The sequence below is a fragment of the Acomys russatus genome, chromosome 12 (genome assembly GCF_903995435.1).
Source record: "Acomys russatus chromosome 12, mAcoRus1.1, whole genome shotgun sequence".
Lineage (NCBI taxonomy): Eukaryota > Metazoa > Chordata > Mammalia > Rodentia > Muridae > Acomys > Acomys russatus.
Genome location: NC_067148.1, coordinates 2,859,800 through 2,880,607, shown reverse-complemented (window position 1 = coordinate 2,880,607; position 20,808 = coordinate 2,859,800). Strand labels below are relative to the sequence as shown.

Sequence of the window (20,808 nt, the reverse complement as noted above, 5' to 3'; positions counted from 1 at the left end):
GCCATAATAAAATCAAATGTAACCAATGTCCATCTAAAAATACAGGCCTCCATACAGTGTTAAAAGGAAAAATCCAAGCCAAGGAGGTTAGCTATATACACGAAAACAGGAAAAGTAAAGTATCTCATATTATCTGCAAAAGAAAAAGTACAGAATTCCCTTTCCCCCCAGTCAACAAGCAGTGACAACAAAATGCCAGGAATTAGTAGTCACACTTAACTGATATCTGTCAAAACCAATGACCTCAATACTGCAATAAAAAGGCACAAGATAACAGTATGGGTACTCAAACAGTATCCACCCTTCTGCTACATACATACAATAAACACAGATCAACATGAAGGATAGATATTGCTTCTAGGTAGAAGGCTGGAAAAGCTACTCCCAGCAAATGGACATAAGAAACAAGCTGGTATAGCCATTTTAATATCTAACAAAAAGGACTTCAAACAAAACTTAATCAAAAAAAGATGGGGAAGAACACTACATATTCATTTTTTAAAAAATGTCATCAAGAAACATTTCAAATCTTAAACATCTATCCTCAAGCATAAGAGCACTCACTGGTGTAAAAGAAACATGTCTGCACTTATATCACACATATAATTCTCACATACTGATAGTGGGAGTAAAAGAAAATGTTGAAATAAAAAGGTTTTGACACAAAACATCCAAAAAATCTAATACACTATGACGAGACTATAGATAAGAATCATATCAACAGAAGAAGAGGAAGAGTCAAAGCTCCACAGCCCAGAAAATATTTTAAACAAAATCATAGAGGAAATCATCCCCAACCTAAAGAAAGAGATGCCTATAAACATACAAGAAGCCTACAGAACTACAAACAGATTGGACCAGAAAAGAAAATCTCCCACCACATAATAATTAAAACACAAAATGTACAGAACAAGGAAAGAATATTAAAAGCTGCAAGGGAAAAAGGCCAAGTCATATATAAAGGCAAATCTATCAGAATTACAAGCTGGGCAGTGGTGGCACCTTCCTTTAATCCCAGCACTTGGTAGGCCAAGGCAGGTGGAGCACAGTGAGTTTGAGGCCACTCTGATCTACAAAGTGAGTCCAAGACAGCCAAGGCTACATAGGGAAACCTTGTCTTGAAAACTCCCCCCCAAAAAACAAAAAACAAAAACAAAAAAGACAACAACAACAACAAAACCCCAAAACAAAACAAATAAACAAAAAACCCTACCAAACCAGAATTACAACTGACTTCTCAACAGAGACCATGAAAGCAGATGGATGTCCTACAGATACTAATAGACCACAGATGCCAACCCAGATGACAATACCCAGAAAAATTTTCAATCACTATAGACTGAGAAAACAAGATATTCCACAACAAACTCAACTGTAAACAATACCTAGCCATAAATCCAACACTACAGAACATACTAGAATGAAACTCCAACTTAAGGATGCTAACTACACCAATAAAAATGCAGGAAATACATTAGTACACATTCAAAAAACAAAAAGAAACACACACACACACACACACACACACACACACACACACACACACACACACACACTGGACACATCCTACCACCACCAACCTCAAAATAACAGGAACTAGCAAACCCTGGTCATCAATATCTCTCAACATCAATGGCCTCAACTCCTCAATAAAATTACACAGGCTAACAGAATGGATGTGAAAACAGGACCCATCATTCTGCTGCACACAAGAAACACACCTCAGCAATAAAAATATATATGACCTCATAGTTTAGGGCTGGAAAAAGGTTTTAAAGGAAATGGACTCAAGAAGCAAGAAGGAGTAGCCATTCTACTATCTAAGAAAATAGATTTTCAACCAAAAGCAACTAAAAGAGATGGGGAAGGACACTTCATAGTCATCAAAGGAAAAGCTGGGTAGTGTTGGCACATGCGTTTAATTCCAGCACTTGAGAGGCAGAGGAAGGTAGATCTCTGGGAGTTCCAGGCTAGCCTGGTGTACAAAGTGAGTTCCAGGACAGCCAGAGCTGTTATACAGAGAAACTCTGTCTCGAAAAACCAAAACCAAAGCTAAAACCAAACCAAAACAAAACAAAACAAAAAACAAATCATCAAAGGAAAACTACATCAAGATGACATCTCAATGCTGAACATCTATGCCCCAAACAAAAGAGCACCCACATTTGTAAAAGAAACATACTAAAGCTTAAATCACACATTGCATCCCACACATTAATAATGGTAGATTTCAACATCCAACTATCACCAATGGACAGATCATCGAGAAAGAGACTAAATGGAGAAATAATGAAACTAATAGATGCCATGAATCAATCAAATGGCCCTACCAAATAACTACAGACCATTTCACCCAAACACAAAGAATGTATCTTTTTCTCAGCATCTCACAGAACCTCCTACAAAATTGACCATATAATGTCACAAAGCAAACCTCAGCAGATATAAGAAGATAGAAATAACACTTTGCATTTTATATGACCAACATGGATTACAGTTGGAACACCAAAAACAGCAGAAAGCCTACAAACTCATGGAAACTAACTTCTGGGTCAGGAACAAAATAAAGGGAGAAATTAAAGACTTTCTAGAATTCTATGAAAACAAAGACAAAACATACCTAAACATATGGGACACAATGAAAGCAGTGCTAAGAGGAAAGTTGAAAGCACTAAGCACCTTCATAAAGAAATTGAAGAGATACCATACTAGCAACTTAACTTTACACCTTAAAGTTCTAGTACAAAAGGCAGTACACACACCAAAAAGAAGTAGATGATGGGAAATGATTAAACTCAGGGCTGAAATCAATTAAATTGAAACAAAGAGAACAATACAAAAAAAAAAAAAAAAAAAAAAAACAATGAAAACAAGAGCTGGGTCTTGGAGAAAAATCAACATGTTAGACAAACTCTTAACCAAACAAACAAAAAGGCAAAGGGAGAGTATCAAAATTAACAAAATCAGAAACGAAAAGGGAGACACAACAACAAACACTGAGGAAATCCAGAGAATCATTGGGTCTTACTTCAAAAGCCTGTATTGCATAAAATTGGAAAATTTAAAAGAAATGGATGATTTTCTTGATAGAGCTCAGGAAAGGTAAGTCAAGATCAGGTAAACAGTTTAAACAGCCATATAATGACTAAGGAAATTGAAACAGTCATCAAAATTCTCCCAGGACCCCTAATTCCCCACCCCCCAAAAAAATAAAATAAAAATAAAAAGCCAGCGCCAAATGGTGTTGGTGAATAATTCTACCACACATTCAAATAGGAGCTAATATCAATACTCCTCAAACTATTCCACAACATAGAAACAGAAGGAACATTGCAAAACTCATGCTATGAAGCCAGAGTCTTCCCCAAACCTCACTGAGATTCAATGAGGAAAGAGAATTTCAGACCAAGTTTACTCAGGAACAATGATGCAAAAATTCTCAATACAATGCTTGCACACCAAATCCAAGAACACATTAACTATATCATCCACCACGATCATGTAGCTTTTACCATAGGGATGCAGGAATGATTCAACATACAAAAATACATGCATGTAATACACCATGAAATCAAGTTCAAAGGAAAAAAATAATGATCAATCTCATTAGTTGTAGAAAATGCCTTTGACAAAATTCAATAACCTTTCATGATAAAGATCTTGGAGAAATTGTGGACATAAGGTCCATACCTAAACACAATAAAGACCATATATAGCAAGTAAATAGCTAACATCAAATTAATTGGAGCAAAACTCTAAGCAATTCCACTAAAAGCAGGAACAAGATAAGGCTGCCCACTTTCTCCACATGTCTTCAATATACTACTAAATTCAAGCTGGAGCATTAAGACAACCAAAGGACATCAAGGGCATACAAATTGGAAGGAAGAAGCCAAAATATTCCTATTCCCAGATGATATGATAGTAAACATAAGTGACCCCCAAAACTCCACCAGAGAATTCCTACTGCTGATGTACACTTTCAGCAATGTCATTGGACACAGATTATTTCAAAAAAAATTCATAGCCTAAGCAGGGCATGGTGGCACACGCCTTTAATCCCAGCACTCCGGAGGCAGAGGCAGGTGGATTGCTGTGAGTTCGAGGCCAGCCTAGTCTATAAAGTGAATCCAGGACAGGCAAGGCTACACAGAGAAACCCTGTTTTGGAAAAACAAACAAACAAACAAACAAAAAGTAACCCTCCTGTATACAGATAACATTCAATCTGAGAAAGAAATTAGGGAAACTGCACCCATCACAATAGCCAAAAATAATATAAAGTATTTTGGTGTAACTCTAACCAAGAAAAAGCCAAAGATGGGTATGAGAAGAACTTTAAGTCTCTAAAGAAAGAAACTGAAGAACAAACCAGAAGATGGGAAAATGTCCCATGCTCATGAACATAATTGGTACAATTAACATAGAGAAAATGGCTATCTTACCAAAAACAATGTACAGACTCAATGCAATTGATATCAAAATACCAACACAATTCTTTACAAACTTTGAATGAACAATTCTAAGTTTCATGTGAAAAAACAAAATATTCAGAATAGCTAAAACAATCCTATACAATTAAAAACAAAACACAACAAAACCTCTGGAGGTATATCCATTCTGGAATTCAAGCTATACTACAGACAGTAATAGTAAAAACAGCATGATACTGGCATATAAATAGATTAGGGCAACAATGGAATCAAATAAAAGTTCCAGAAATAAACCCACACACATATGGACACTTGATTTTGGGCAAAGAAGCTAAAAACCGTACAATGGAAAAAAGGAGTATTTACAACATATGGTGCTAGATTAGCTGGCTATCTACATGTAGAAAATGCAAACAGATCCACATTCATCACTGTACACAAAATTGAAGTCCAAACACATCAAAATAACACCAAATACACTAAATCTATTAGAAGAGAAAGAGGGTAAGAACCTTGAACTCATTGGCATTGGAGACAACTTCCTGAACAGAGCACCAACAGCTCATGCTCAAAGATCAACAATTAATAAATGGGACTTCTTGAAACTGAAAAGCTCCTATAAGGCCAAGGACACTGTCAGTAGAACAAAATGACAGCCTGAGAAAGGGAAAAGATCTTCAACAATCCTACATCCAACATAGGGCTAATATTCGAATCATACAAAGAACTTTAAACATTCAACTCCAACAAAGAAAATAACCCAGTGAAAAATTAGTATACAGAGCTAACCAGAGAATTCTCGACAGAGAAATCTCAAATGGCCGAGAAGCACTGAAGGACATGCTTAACATCATTAGCCATCAAGGAAATACAAATCAAAATGATTGTGGCTAAAATTAAAAACTCAAGTGATGGCATATGCTGGCAAGGTTTTGGAGAAAAGGGAACATTCCTCCATTTCTGGTGGGAGTGCAAACTTGTGTAGCCACTTTGTAAATCAACCTGTCACTTTTTGAGAAAATTGGGAATAGTTCTATCTCAAGAACCAACTATACCACTTATGGGCATAGACCCAAAAGATGCTCCACTATACAACCAGAACACTTGCTCCTCCATGTTCATAGCAGCTTAGCTGGAAAAAAAAAAAAAGCCTAGATGTTCATCAACTGAAGAATGGATAAAGAAACAGTGGTACTTTTAACACAATGGAATACAACTTTGTTATTAAAAACAAAGGAAGCATGAAATTTGCAGGCAGATGGATGTAATTAGAAAAAAAAATCAGTCTGAGTGAGGTGATCGGACTTAGAACGGCACACACGGTATATAGTACAGGATGAGGATGCTACAATGCACAGACCCAAAGAAGGGAAGTGACAAGGAGGATCCAAGGGAGGGTGCTTGGACATCACTTGGAATGGGAAACAGGATAGAAGAGGAAGTGGTAGAAGAGAGGGAACAATGTAGGCGAGCACACACAGAGGTAGGAGCAGGAAGAGGAGACCTGGGGGCAGTGCGGTAGGTAGGGTCAGGTGAGTGGGGTTGGGGGATGGTGCCTGGAGAACAAAAGCCCTATAAGGAAAAGAGAAACTGTGGGCAGGGGCATCTCTGTGACATGCTTGAGACATAAGTCATGGTAGACTCCCAGGGGGATATGAGAGGGACCTTTTTTTTTTTTTTTTAAAGATTTATTAATTACATATACAGTATTCTGCCTGCTTGTACACCTGCAGGCCAGAAGAGGGCACCAGATTCCATTGTAGATGGTTGTGAGCCATCATGTGGTTGCTGGGAATTGAACTCTGGACCTTTGGAAGAACAGGCAGTGATCTTAACTTCTGAGCTATCTCTCTAGCCCGAGAGGGACTTTTAATAGAGACTGCTAGTCGGAGGGGCCATAGAGACTGAAGAGGACAACTTTTAACTAGACAAGTCTCCTAGTAGAGTGAGGAGAACACAAAGTCACCCATGAAAACTTGGACCCCAAATTCACCCCACCTACAAGATGTGCTAGGGAAAACAGAAAGCAGATATAACTGAGACTGAGGTAAACTACAACCAATGCCCAGCCCAGCCCAACCAAAGACACTGCCCCTTGCAGAGAAGCAGATCCCTACATTATTATGAAACTCTGCTATGCTTGCAGACAGGAGTCAAGGAGGATTGTTCTCAGAGAGGCTCCACCCGGCAGTGTCTCAAAACAGATGGTGAGACTCACAGCCAAACACTGGGAGATGTATAGGAAAACTTGGGGGAAAGTGGAGAGGAAGAAGAAAAGGACCAGGAAATTACAGAATCCTCATAAGTCAGCTAACTAGGACTCAGAGAGGCCTGCCAAGACTGAAGCACCTTGCATGGGCTGGGCGCAGGCACCATATAAAGATGTAACTGAGGGCCAGCTTAGGATTCATATGGGTCTCGGAGTATGGGGAGTAGGAGTTCTCTCTGACATGGACTCTCTTGCCAGCTTTTCCATCACTTCCCTCTGGCAGGACTGCCTTGTGAGGCCACAGGGGAAGAGGATACACTCAGTACTGAGAGGACCGGATGAGCTGAAGGGGGAGGTGAGGGTGGGGTATAGGAGTTGTGGGCTCCCCTCTTCTGAAGAATAAGACTGGGACATGAGGAACGATGAGGCTATGATCAGGATATAAAGTGGATGAATAAATATTTTTTTTTAAGTACACAAAGGAAACACACCTAAAAATATTCAATATAGGAATCTCAATTGGCAAAGAAACACTTAAAGAAATGTTCACCATCCTTAACCATCATGGAAATGCAAATGAAAACTACTCTGAGATTCCATCTTACACATGGCAGAATAGCTAATATCAACAACACAAGTGACAGCTCATGCTGGCAAGGATGTGGAGAAAGGGGGACACTTCTCCACTGGTGGTGGGAGTGCAAAGTAATACAGCAAATATGAAAATTAATATTGCGGTTCCTCGGAAAAACAGAAATCAATCAACCACAAGACCCAGCTATACCATTTTAGGGTATGGACCCAAAAGACGCTCCATCCTACCACAGGGACACTCGCCCACCTACATCCACAGTGCCATTTCCCGTGTTGGAAAGGAACTAGAAACAAGCTAGATTTCTCTCAACTGAACAATGAATTAAGGAAACCTGGTACATTTACAAGACGGAGCATTTTTGAGCTGTTAAAAGGTGACATCATGAGATTAACAGGAAAATAGATGCAACTAGAAAAAAAACTCACCCTAAGTGAGGAAACCAAGACCCAGAAACAGCAATACAGGATGCATTCATGTATAAGTGGGTATCTGCTATTAGGTAAGTGATAATTGAGGTATGATCAAGAGACCCAGAGAGCACAGGTAAAGAGGAGGGCTACAAGGGGGAAGGATGGATCGCCATGGAAACAGAAAATAGGAAAGATTCTGAGGGTGACAGTGGACAGGAGAGGGAGGGATCAGTTGAGTGCAGTAGATGCAGTGTGCAGTGCAGTGTGGGGAGCAACAGCTGGAATTAGAGTGCCTTTGGGATCAGCGTAGAAACCTAGTGTATTGGTAAGGTCTTAGAATCTATGAGGGTGAGCTTAGTAAGGATTCCTAGCAACGGAAAGTAGAGTCTGAACTGGCTGTTCTGACAGCAGGGCCAGATTGCTGAGGACAGCATCTTGGCAGCTCACTGAATATAGAGAGGTCAAGCAGGTGCAGATTAAGTGTTTCACCCCTATATTCTATTCTCTTGGGGGCCAGAAAGTAATCTACATGCTATAGAAAGAAAAACCTGAATACCAACCCACCTAAAAAAACCCTGCCATCTATAATCTGTCCTGCCTGCAAGATGTTCAGGGGCACGGTGGCATCAAAGTAGTTTGAGACGCCGAGCCACGTTTGATTTAGTTTGAGGCTCATGTCATAAGAAGGAGCTCATGCCTTACACTGCCTTGATGTCCAGGAACCTCACAAAGACTTACATAGCAAGTGTGCTTTGTGCATGTGTGTGCAACAGGTCCTCTGTGGATATGTCATGGCCTGTGAGCTTGGTGTTTTTGTTGGACTGCTACCAATGGGGCCAAGTATAGTTCTGACTCTCTCATCTGATCATGAAAGGGGTTTCCTCCTACAGAATTTCCTTGTTTAGCCTCCAGATGAGGTCTATTGCCTTATCTTTTCATATCTTTTTTGGTTGTCTTTGGCTGTCCTCTCTTGGAGGCCTCCTTTTTTCTAATGAGGAAACAGAGGAGGGGAAGGGGATCTGAGGTAGAAAGCAGGTAGGCTGGACTTGAGAGGGATGAAAGGAGGGGAAATAGTGGAGAGAAAATATTGTATGAGACAAGAATCCATTTCGATTAAAAATCATTGATTCTTCAATGTTTTCCTAACGTAAGTGCAAAGAATGGAAGCAAAAATAAACAAGGAGAAGTGAAACAATGAAGAAAGGGAAAGCATGGTTTCAAGAGACACAGGTCTCCTCTTGTGTTTGCAGAGGATGAGCATCTCACACAGGTTCATGACCAGCTCATTCTTGGGCCCTGTCTATATCTGGGAGAGCCCAAAGTGGACAGGACCCTGGGCCATTTGAGGAGAGGCCAGGAAAGGGAAGAGTCAGGTAAAGAGGGCAGAAGGGTAAAAGACCAAGTAACCAAAACTGGTTGGATTACATCAGGAAGACAGCTGGAGGAAGGACAGTACAACCCCTGGGCTAGAGGGCAGTGTGCCTGCCATTCCTTGGTAGAGGGAATGGCATTAATAAGATGCTGTTTGACCTTGCTCCCATGTGCAATGTTACCTACTAACATCTGTAACCCTACACACACACTTATAGCCAGTAGTCTGTGTCTCAGATTTCTGAGCAGTCTTGACTGTGACAGTGAGGATTGCACATATCTGCATAGGACCTGTCACTTAATTAGAAATTCAATACTCCCTGGATCAAGCTTACGTACTCAAATCATATACCACCCAATCTGTTCTGTTTTATTCACATGCATGAATGAATCCATGCTAGGAAATCATAAAATCACTGACTCTACCTGAATCAGGTCCTGCTTCATAGTGCTGACCCCTGCAACTGACTCCCTTAAATTTTAGTCTGTGATCTATTGCCCACCCTGTTTCCCCATGCAGTTTACACAGTAAACTATTCCTTTGTAAAAATAATTTTTACTCATCTGTTTGAGTTGTGTCTGAGAGTTTTACTACCTCTTTCTGCAGGACCAGGACTATTCCTGGAATCTTCTAGCCTTCGTACAATCTAATTTAGAATGATTTCAACCTCTGAGACTTACTGCTTGATGAGAGCACCCTTACTTGTTCTTTCCGAGCTCTGGGCTGGCTGGTACCACTCAGTTGATCCTCCTCAAAATCTTATCACAGCTGATTTATTTAATCTGGCTTCTCTCTCAGCCTGGAGTTTTTCTGGTTAGCCTCAAACTAATTTAGCAGTCTTTTCTAATCTTCCGGCTCCTTTTCAATCTCTGGCTCATTCCATCTTCACCTGAGTTCTCTCTCTCTCTCTGAAACCCATCTCTCTATTCCTGACCTGGTAAAACTGTTCCCTCTCTGCTCTGTACTGCCCCTTAATTAGCTTCTCTTCCCTATATTTTCTCACAAGAGTCGGGCATATCCTATTCTGTCAGATCTTCTCTGATTCTTCACCCTTTCTGCACTCAATTAAACATCACTTTCAAACATGGGTAATTCCTCATACCAACTAACTAACTTTACCTAACTTTGGGATTAAAGGCATGTACCACCATGCCTGGACCTAAGTAGTCCTTTATCTGATACTTGCTCTATGTCAGGCTGGCTTTGAACTCAGATCTGATTGCCTCCATCTCCTGGATTAAAGGTGTGTTTGTACTCCAGCCAGATCACACTTATCAGGAAGATCTTAGGATGTGATCTCTTGGGAGAACAGCCACGGTCTGAATTAACATTCCACAACATTCCTCCTGTTCTGATCTGAAGACGGAAGCGATGTTCTACGCGCAAGTTTTTTGTCCTCTTAGTGAAATTGACAGTTAACTACATGAATGATTCAAATTGGTAATTTCAAAACTCTATGGTAGTACAGCCTTTAACTAATGAATTTAAGAAGTTTAATCAAGAGGAAAGCAAAGTTATTATCCTGGGGAGCAACAGACTGTGATCAAGGCTCCTGAGTCAACATAGCTTGTCTTAAAAACAATTTTCTAAAAGGCTGACAAAGTAGCTGTCCTAGAATTAATATGCCTTCCCAGGGAGAAATTAAAAGACAAATTAAGAAAAATCTCTTTAATGATAGAATGCTTTCAGCTCTGGCTTATGCTCAAAAGCGAGCTAGCCTAGAACACATTTTGCATTCGACATATTGTTACCCTACACGTCTCTTTATGGTACTCCCCCAGGTTATATTTTGAACAATTTATATATGGACTGGAGACAGCAAGTCTAGACAATTGAGCAGATAGGAAATTTACACAGGAAAGATGTTTCCAGAATTATTTCTTTATAACAGTGCCCTCAAACTACAGATCTTTCTTCAGAGACAGGGTCCTAGGTGGAAGGTCCCAGAGGATTAAAAAAGATAGGAAAAGTAGAAGGTAGAAAATATAAGAGCAGGAGTGGGGAGTTCTTGCACAAGCTATATCTTATGGTAAATAAGCTTCTTAGGAAAAATAGCATCGTGCGGTGGTGGCTTATGCCAAAGTTTAGGAGGCAGAGGCAGACAGACCTCTATGAGTTCAAGGCCAGCCTGGTCTACAAAGTGTGTCCAGGTCAAGGCTAAACAGAGAAACTCTGTCTTGAAAAACCAAACAAATACACAAAAATAGTACAGCATATGTATGCTACTGCCAGAGGCCTAAATGACAGGAAACAGGAAATTTCTATGAAGTCAACAGAAACTCTCAAGTATTGTCCTTGCTTTAGAGAAGACACTCTGTTTTATTCTCGGTTTATACGGGCCTTGGTGAAAGCTCTCAAGCCTAGGTACCAGGTTGCTGCTGGCTCTGCCAAACATGAGCCTGAGTTGAGAAAGAGCAATGTCACGTTCCATATATGAGGGACTGCTGGAGAGTCTTGCAGGACAAGGCCAGCCCTTAATAAAGCAATGTTTTACTTTTCAAAGAGTTGTCACTCTATGTAGTCTTGCCCATGTGGCAAAAGTATGCTTTTCTCAAGAAGAATATTGGACCTTTATAGCAGGCCAGGTCATGGTGTGGTTGTGACCCTGTAATGACCACTGGGCATCTTGTTAGAGGCCTGTTCTTTGATAGGAGGATGGTTCTAGTGGCTTCTTCTAATTCAAAGGAGTCCTTTCTTATGGTTTAGAGGAAAATTTCTGGAAAATTCTGGTGAAGAAACATGCGCATCTTAGCATCCTAAACTCTTAACAGGCCTGGTTAGCATACTGGTTATCTGCGGGTGTTTTAAAGGCAGTCACCCCTCAGCTAAATTCTATTTTATGTCACTATTTTCTAAGCACTGGTAAATCCTTTACATTGTCACTTCTACTCTTCTACATCACAATTAAATATTGGAGTGCTACCCAACACATGAGATGCATTTTTCAACCTCCACAGAATTAACTACAAATGGATCTAGAACAGAAATGTTAAGTGCTAACGGCAGAACTTTACTAGGAAAATCAGGGCTCTCCTCATTTGAAGTCCTGCCAAGGATGTGTCTATACACAAGTCTAGGCTCCAAATGCTTTGCACAGATATAGGCCCCCTTATAGTGAAGTCATTCAGAGACCACTGCAGGCTCCTGGGAGTGAAAAGGGACCTCACACGCGGCTGCATCTGGCCTCTGCTTACCATCCAGCCACAGGGATGACTCACCTCTCCAGCCCCCTCCGCCCAGCGGCCTGCTCCTAAGGGTTGTGAGCAGTGACCCTAAACTCACCATGTTGTGACTTCGGAGCTCGCCTGAGCTCCCCTCAAAGCACCCAGTTGGAGTGCTCAGAGCACAGAACACAGAAAAACTCCACGCGGTTCAGCTACGCAGTGGAACAAGCCACATGGCTGACAGGAAGAACCCTCCTCTGGCTGACGTTCATCTGGAAGCCCTGATTGGCCAATGAGTTTTGAGTGACAGATCACATTCCTTAGTGTTGGCCTATGCTAAAGGGACACAGCATACTGGTTCCTGGCCCAGGCTTCCAATTCAGGGCCAGATCTTTTCACTATCTGCAGAGATTTGCATTTAAGGGTGTGTTCCTGTCTTCAAGTGGCCTACGCTTTAGTCTTCCCACTGAGCCCCAGGGCAGACCCTGCTCAGTTGGCTGCTCCTCTCCTTTGTGGGCAGTGATTTCAGAGCTCGCCTGAGCTTACCTCACAGTGCCCAAGCTGCAGAGCTCAGAGACCAGGACAGGGAACCATTCAGGCCCGTTCAACTACAGAACTGACCCAACAGCGTGATGCCTGAAAGAACACTCCTCCTCTCCTGACAGGCAGTCGGCCTGGTTGGCGAATGAGTTGGGAGAGACATGAACAAAGAACACCTAGTGGTTCCTGGCCAGGCTTCCAGGGCTAGGCCAAATCATTTGCATATCTCCAGAGATTTGCATTTCAGTAGCACTTGTGCCGGTTCTCCTCAGCCTGCTACATTGTTGTCCAAAGCCCCGAGGAGGATCCACCCGACCATTGCAGCTCTGGCCACCCAGCCTACTGCACCTCCCTTTTGTGTGCAGTGACCCTCAGGTTACCAGAACAGATTTCAGTGCTTACCTCGGGTCACTTCCCAGCACTCAGTAGGCACTTTCCCTTCTTCGGCTGGAATTAAGACGGATGGCTTGTATAGCCTGTTACTCAACTTGCAGTGGAGTTATCAATCTGTCCCACAAGTGGAAGGGTCCCCAGAATAGTAATAATTAGAGAGAGATTTTATTTGTTTTGTGGACTCTGTACTGCATTCAGGTAAACTGCAGTACTTTTCACCTCGTAGGTGTGAGACAGCCCTGGGAGAAAGGCAGGAAACAGGTGACAAACACTGTGGAGTAAGTACTAGTGTTAGCCAGCACATCTTCCTCAGAGGGAGAAAAAAACAAAACCAAAACAAAATAACAACAAAAGGCACAAGAACAGCCGTGTAACGATGGGAAGATGAACAATCCTGTAGTGGGTCAGTCCATGTGACTTGATGTCTAAGCTGGTCTTCAGTATACACAAGAATTTCGAAGAAACTGGCTCTAATGGCAGTAAAAATCAATCAATAAATAAAATAATAAAAATGTGCTTGCTAGCTAGAGGTAGGGCAAGTAGACAAAGAGAAAGCGCTCCCATCTTCAATGTGGAAGCTCCCACCAGAAGCTATGGTCTATTAACCCTGGATCTCGTCACCTCAAAAGATCCAGATTAAAGAAGAGTTTTTCCAGTTAAAAAGAAAAATTCCCGTTGTAGCTAAATCTTTGTATTTCGGTTAATTCTGGATATAGTCAATATGGCCACCAAGAATGGCCATCATAACAGCCAAGACAGAAAAGCTGAGGAAGATGTTTTCCTCCGTGGTAGGCAAGGACAGCATGGGAAGCATGACTTCCTTCAGCAAAGGAAGAACTGAGATTTTTCTTATAAAGTCAGGATACTTTCATACATAAGTTAAATCCTGTTTTGAACATGGACACAATATAAAAGCAGATATATTTAATGGTGTTTATACCTCAATGTCCTACAGAAACATATGTAAACTATAAAAATGATGGATAAAAATGCTTCTGGAAGCTGGGTGTGGTGGCTCACGCCTTTAATCCCAGCACTTGGGAGGCAGAGGCAGGCAGATCACTGTGAGTTCATGGCCAGCCTGGTCTACAAAGTGAATCCAGGATGGCCAAGGCTACACAGAGAAACCCTGTCTTGAAAAACCAAAAAAAAAAAAAAAAAAAAAAAAAAAATGCCTCTGGAAGCCAGGCATTGTGGTACACACCTTTAATCCAAGCACTCATGAGTCAGAGTCAATGTATGATCAAGGACAGCCTTGCCTACAATGTGAGTCCAGGACATCCAAGGCTACACAGAGAAACCCTGTCTCCAAAAACAAAAAGAATAAAATAAAATAAAATTAGTGCCTCAGGAATGTTCATTTTCTACCACAGGATCTTAGCTGAAACTCAAGTAAAAAGTGATTGCTCAGGAGATAATATTACCAGTTAATCATAATGGATGATATCATCAAATGTATCAATGCATCAAGTGTCACATATACAAAAGACAGAGAAGACAAATTCAGAAAACATCAAGGGAAAGTCACCTATCAGCACTGTGGACACTTAATTACAGGAACAGCCTTGCTGGCCTATTCTAACATCAGAATGAGGTTGCTTTTGTCTCTGAGAATTCTGGCTCAAAGAAAGGCCCAACTTCTTCCATGCAGGACCAGAAGGAGTGCGTCGCAACAAGTAATAGCTGATGTGTATCTCAGAGCTGTGACATCACTGAACAGAAGATATGTGTGTGTGTGTGTGTGTGTGTGTGTGTGTGTGTGTGTGTGTGTGTTTGCCTGTATGCGTCTGTGTGTAGGGCCAACAGAGTCTATAATAAGGCAGGAGCTGTCTGGGAATGGAGTTACAGAAAATGTTTAGCTGCATGTGGTTTTGAGGATGGGGTCTGTATCCTCTGTAACAACACTCATGGCTCTTAACTGCTACGCAATCTGTCTAGCTGCTTTTGTATGTAAAGCTTATTTGTAAAATTTTTAATTAAGCTGGGCAGTGGTGGGGCACGCCTTTAATCTGAGTACTTGGGACCGGGACGCAGAGGCAGGCAGATCTCTGTGAGTTCAAGGCCAGACTGGTCTGCAGAGAGTGTTCAGGAAAGTCAAGGCTACACAGAGAAATCTGTGTCTTGAAATCCCTCCCAAAAAAAGCCAGAAATAATAAATAAATAAATAAATGGAATAACAATAAAAATTTAATTAAAACTTGTTACATCACTTACCCCTTCCTGTTCTCTTCCCATTCCTTCCCAATTCTTTCCAGCCAATTTCTTCCTTGTTAAGTATAGTGAATATACTTATATATGCTCAAATATATGATTAAAACTTGCTGAGTCCATTTTTGTTCGTTGTGTGGAAATGTTTTCAGGCCTTAATACTTTGCATTTAGTAGCCATACAGGGACCTAGTCTTTGCCTTAAGCTAATTCTCTCACTTGGAGTAGAATTTCACTCTTTAATGAGCAAAAGTGTGTTGAGGGTACAAAAGTGGTGGATTTTGCTAATGACCTGGTGACCTATTTGTTATCTGTGGATTGAGGACCACACCTACCTTTTGTTATAGAGGGAGACATTAATCAAATTCTCTAGAATGATTATCCCAGGCTTTTTTTTTCTATACTGTTCCCCATCTTTAGCAAAAAATGTGACTTGTATGTTAGGGCTGACTGGCCTCAATCCTGTTGGCCAGAGACCAAGAGAATACATTATGTTCTAGGTCTTTAAACTGTATCCCGACCTCCCGGTCACATGTACTTTATAAGGGAGATCTCTGTAGTCACACTTTAAGATTTATTCTGTGCCTGGAATTAGACTGATTGTTGCCTGAAAATTATTTCCCAAATTATACTGTATTTTACATATGCTGGCAACGAACTGCCTATAGACTGTCACAGCCATTTGCTAGGGAAGCGTGAGTGTCCTGACGTCAAAATCCCTCTTGATAAAGCTCCAGCAAAGCTGAGGCACATGATGTAATCTTTGACCTTTTCCCCCCTACTTTTCATTTGAGTCTCTGCATGTTACACTCTCACGGGGTTGTTAGCACAATGATTAACCCATGTCTTTTCTAACAAAATTGTTTTCTGTATCTCCCTGAAAATATCCTGAATACACTCTGCTCTGTTTTCAGGGAAGTAACCTTAGCTGTCCCTACTTGTGAGTCTTCTCTGTGCTGCTGGATCCTTATGTGCCCCTAAGCCAAATCAGCAGCAGAGCAATTAGAACAGTATGGATCCAGAGGAGGCTGAGAAAGTTCAGGAGAGGATTGACAGCAGATCAGAGCACAGAACTCCATTACAGGATATATAGAATGTTTTAGAAATACAATTTATAAGACGGAAGGCCATATATATTAAGCTCCTAGGAAGATTTCAGCAACAAAAGCTTGAATGACTAGAATAACATAACAGCATGTTTAGGTGGGGATAAGAACAAAATAGAGGAATATAAGAATAAAGCATTAAGAGTTTTCATTCTTGGTAAGATTGGTTTACACCAAGTTGCTGTGATGTCATTTCATTTAGGAGTTTAAAAAAATCTTTTATTAAACAAAATTTCCTACTGATAGCAGTCAGAGTCACAAAATCTCCCCATCTGGATGTTTAACCTGTCCCTAGCCTGAGCCCTACATCCTATCTGGAACCCATTTACTGATAGAGACAGCCTCCAGCAAGACTCCTCATGTCAGCTCAAGGTTGACAAGTCAATCTCCCCAAGTCCGATCCAGGTTGACAAAGTCAGTCTCCCCAAATCAGCTCAAGGTTGACAAAGTCAATCTGCACCAAGTTTTCATTGTCATCTCTTAGTGTGCTTGGCTTCTCTGTCTGACACCTGCAGGGACACTATAAGCAGAAGTCTGACCTCCCAGTGACCTAGAGTGCTTTGGACAAGAAACATAATCAGGAACAGAAAGCTTGGGATGGAAAATACTAGAGAAGCTAAGGGGACTGAAGTTTCTTCCAGGGCACCCAGGTTTTGTTCCCTGCGCATAAGGCAGATCACTACTATCTGTAACTGAAGTTCCAGGGCTGTGATACCATCTCCCGGTCTCCCCTGGCCAACAGGCATGAACAGGGTACAAAGGCACACACATGAAAAACACATACAAAAACAATGATGACTGAAATTCTGTGTGTGTGTGTGTGTCTGTCTGTGTGTGTGTGTGTGTGTGTGTGTTAGAGAGGGAGCAGACAGACAGACAGACAGACAGACAGAGAAAGGGGGAACATGCACCATAAAAGTTGTGGTTCAAGATGGCATAGTAGTGCATGTCTTCAAGCCTTCCACTCAGGATACAGAAGCAGAAAAATCACTGTGACTTTGAGGAAAGCCTGTGATACGTTGGCAACACACACACACACACACACACACACACACACACTATAAAAGAAGAATAAAACTAAATAACACAGATAAGAGGGAATATTGCCAAGCGTGGTAGCATCTTGGAGACAATTTTATATCCGTGAACTTTAGGCCCTGATGCTCTATATAGACAGTTTCATAGCATAGCACATCACAATGAAACATTAAAGTGGTGAATAGTGTTGAGATGTCGGGTGTCAATAACAAAGGAACCAATGCCAAAAAGTTGCAAGGTAAACATTTATTTTCTGGCCAGGCCAAAGTTTCAGTCTCCTCTTAAGTGTGAGAGACAAATGGCCCTGATTAAAAGCAGAGGATTCTTTTTCTAGTCAAGGTCAAGGCTGAGGTACATGGGAAGTGACTTAGAAAGTCGAAATTTTGCCATTAGAAAAATAAATTACCAGCCAGTTATCAGAACACACCATAGACAATGGAATCAATTTATAATGCATAATCTCAAGATTAACACTATAGAGGAAGAACAAGTCAAAGAAACAAGTTGAGCATTATCTTGGGATATGATAAGAGAAAAAAGCTCTATGGAACAATAAAATATCAACTTTTAATATTAGGTTTTAGCTAGGAAAAAGAAGAAGAAAGTGAAGTCATCTGGCCCCTTAAAAGTATAATTTTGATTTGTTTTTGCTGTTTGTTTGTTTGTTTGAGACGGGGTCTCATTTAGAAGCCCAGTGATCTTGATTCACTAAGTACTCATACTGAATCTGCAATAAACAGCAGCATATGTTTAATCCTGTGCTTGTGGACCATCATTCCAAGCATGTCAGTCTTCTACAGAAGAGGTATATGAGAAGTTATTTGATACTGGTCTAGTTAGAAGTAAAGGAAAATGTTCCTTACAGGCTTGCTTCTTCATGTAAGTCTATACCGGTCCATATTAATATCACTCCAAACACAAAGGCTAAGTGATGCTGACTGCTCTAGGGATAAATTTAGGGAAAATTTTCTTCCCTAGTTCCTGAAGTTGGAAGGGGAGGTATTTCTGTGCTGTGATCTTCCACAGATCATTACTTTTTAGTTAGGTTTCTAATGTTGTCATAAAACACACCGTGTCCAAGTCAAATTAGAATTCAAGGCATTAAATTGGGTTTCCAAAGGGATAGAGTCAATGGTGATAGCAGGAAGAGAAGAGAGCCTGCATTTTTAACCTCAGACAGGAAGTAGAAAGCGCAATGGCTGTGGTCAGAGGCTTGTAAGTTCTCAGTGTTCACTCACATGATACACTTATTTCAAAAAAGACCACACCTAGCCAGGCTTGGTGGTGCAGGGATTTAATTTCAGCGCTGGGGAAGCAGAGGCAGGCAGATGTTTGTGAGTTTGAGGCCAATCTGATCTACAAAGAGAGTCCAAGGCTGTTACACAGAAGAACCCTGCCTCAAAAAACAAAATAAGTAAATAAGTAAATAAATAAATAAAATGAAATAAAAAAGAAAAATAAATAAAGACCACACTTGTGCTCCTTTTTTTTTTTTTTTTTTTTTTTTTTTTTTTTTTTTTTTTGGTTTTTTGAGACAGGGTTTCTCTGTGTAGCCTTGGCTGTCCTGGACTCACTTTGTAGACCAGGCTGGCCTCGAACTCACAACGATCCACCTGCCTCTGCCTCCCAAGTGCTGGGATTAAAGGCGTGCACCACCACCACGCAGCCTGTGCTCCTTTTAAAACAGTTTTGCCAACTGGAAAATAAGTGTTCAAACCTATGAGTCTGTGGGTGCCGTTCTCATTTAACCATGTCCCCTTTCTTTAGCTCTTAGATAGTAAAAAATTAATTTTTATCTGACCACACTCTACCATATTTTTAAGGGAGACTGTTAGATTCCCAATATACCATGCCTCAGAATAAACAATCCTATTCCATACAGTACCAAAGCATAGCAAGGAATGAATAGACCAAAGCAAGACCAAAATCCAGCATGGAAAATATGAATGTTGTATCTCTTTTTTTTTCAGCTACTGGAGATTATGATGAAGTATCTTGGACTCCAAAGGACTTAGGCATTTCCATTCTGTCACCTCTGTCACCTGAAGTACATATAGCTTGCTTTATTCAGATCCACTACCTGCCTGCAGTTTTCTTCAAAGATGCTCCTCATATTTGTAATCTCTTGTTTATAATAATCTGTTTTATTTCATTGAAAGGGGCTTGGGATGCTGGAGAAATAATTCAGCTGTTAAGAGCATTGTTAGAACCAGGTTTTATTCCTAGCAACCACATGGCAGCTGACAAGTGTCTCTAAGTTTCAAAGGAACTGTGAGTCTAAACAGTTGGATATAAGCTGGTAACTGGCAGTGACCTAAGTGTTTATGTAACTAAGAGATTTTCTGTGAGTAGATTAAAAAATTAGTGTCTACATCAGTCCTGTAATGGCATGTGAGATGGTTGTTAAAGTTACTAGCTGACAACAAGTGACGTAAAGATTGAAAAATGTAATCTAGCTGATGGCTCCAGGGAAACATTCCATTATGTTGGGAAAGATTTGGGAACGGTGTTGGGAATCGAGCTCCATAACGGGTCTGAGGTCAGGGGTCAGAGATCAAACAGCAACTTACAAAAGCTATAAAGCCTGAGTGCTTGACAACTTGCCATTTCTCAAAGGAGGCTTCATTTTCTAAAGGATACAAAGCTGCAAATCAGCATTGCCAGCTTTGGTCCCCATGTTCTAACACATGAAATAAGGGACTATGTCACAGTCAAACCATAAAAGTTAATTCTATATTCAAATATCAGTGACCATGACCTAGTAAATAAGATTAGATTAATACAAATTCCATGTTCTTAGTTAATAAAATTATCATGGTGGGTTTTTTTTTAACCTAAAATAACAGGACAAAGAAAGTTGTGAATTAAAGCATGTAAAATATATTTGTGGAAGCATGACACAGGTGTGTTGCATTACAGTGAGGAAATTCCTCTTACAGACTCCAGACTGGACCTCATGACGATGTCAGTCGATCCATGGGTTAACACTAAGCTAGCATGGCAACAGGGACTGCGCTTCTCCATGAGTTGTATGGACGTTAGTAGAGATTAGTTACCATGTCAGCATGGAGCGCCATGTTTCTTTTCTCTTCTGTTTGCTTGGCTCATTAGTAAATGGAAAGATCCTACTGTTGGATCAAGAAACTCTATATTAGCGACGACTGAATGAGTTCTCTCCTCCATTAAAAAGAGAGTCTAATGCCAGGCGTGGTGGCACATGCCTTTAATCCCAGCACTCAGGAGACAGAGGCAGGCGGATTGCCGAGGATTCGAGGCCAGCCTGGTCTACAGAGCAACTCCAGAACAGCCAAGATAACACAGAGAGACCCTGTCTTGTAAAAC

At 40.8% G+C, this 20,808-nt stretch overlaps 1 protein-coding gene across 1 annotated transcript in view; it reads right to left on the bottom strand.

Annotated features, from left to right (window-relative positions):
* Positions 1-20,543, bottom strand: part of LOC127196664 (zinc finger protein 431-like) — a 28,904-nt gene extending 8,361 nt beyond the window's left edge. Inside the window, exon 1 of the mRNA XM_051154519.1 lies at positions 20,523-20,543. Within this exon, the coding sequence (XP_051010476.1) occupies positions 20,523-20,543 (21 nt within the window). The remainder of the gene's footprint in view (positions 1-20,522) is intronic.
* Between the last annotated feature and the right edge of the window lie 265 nt (positions 20,544-20,808).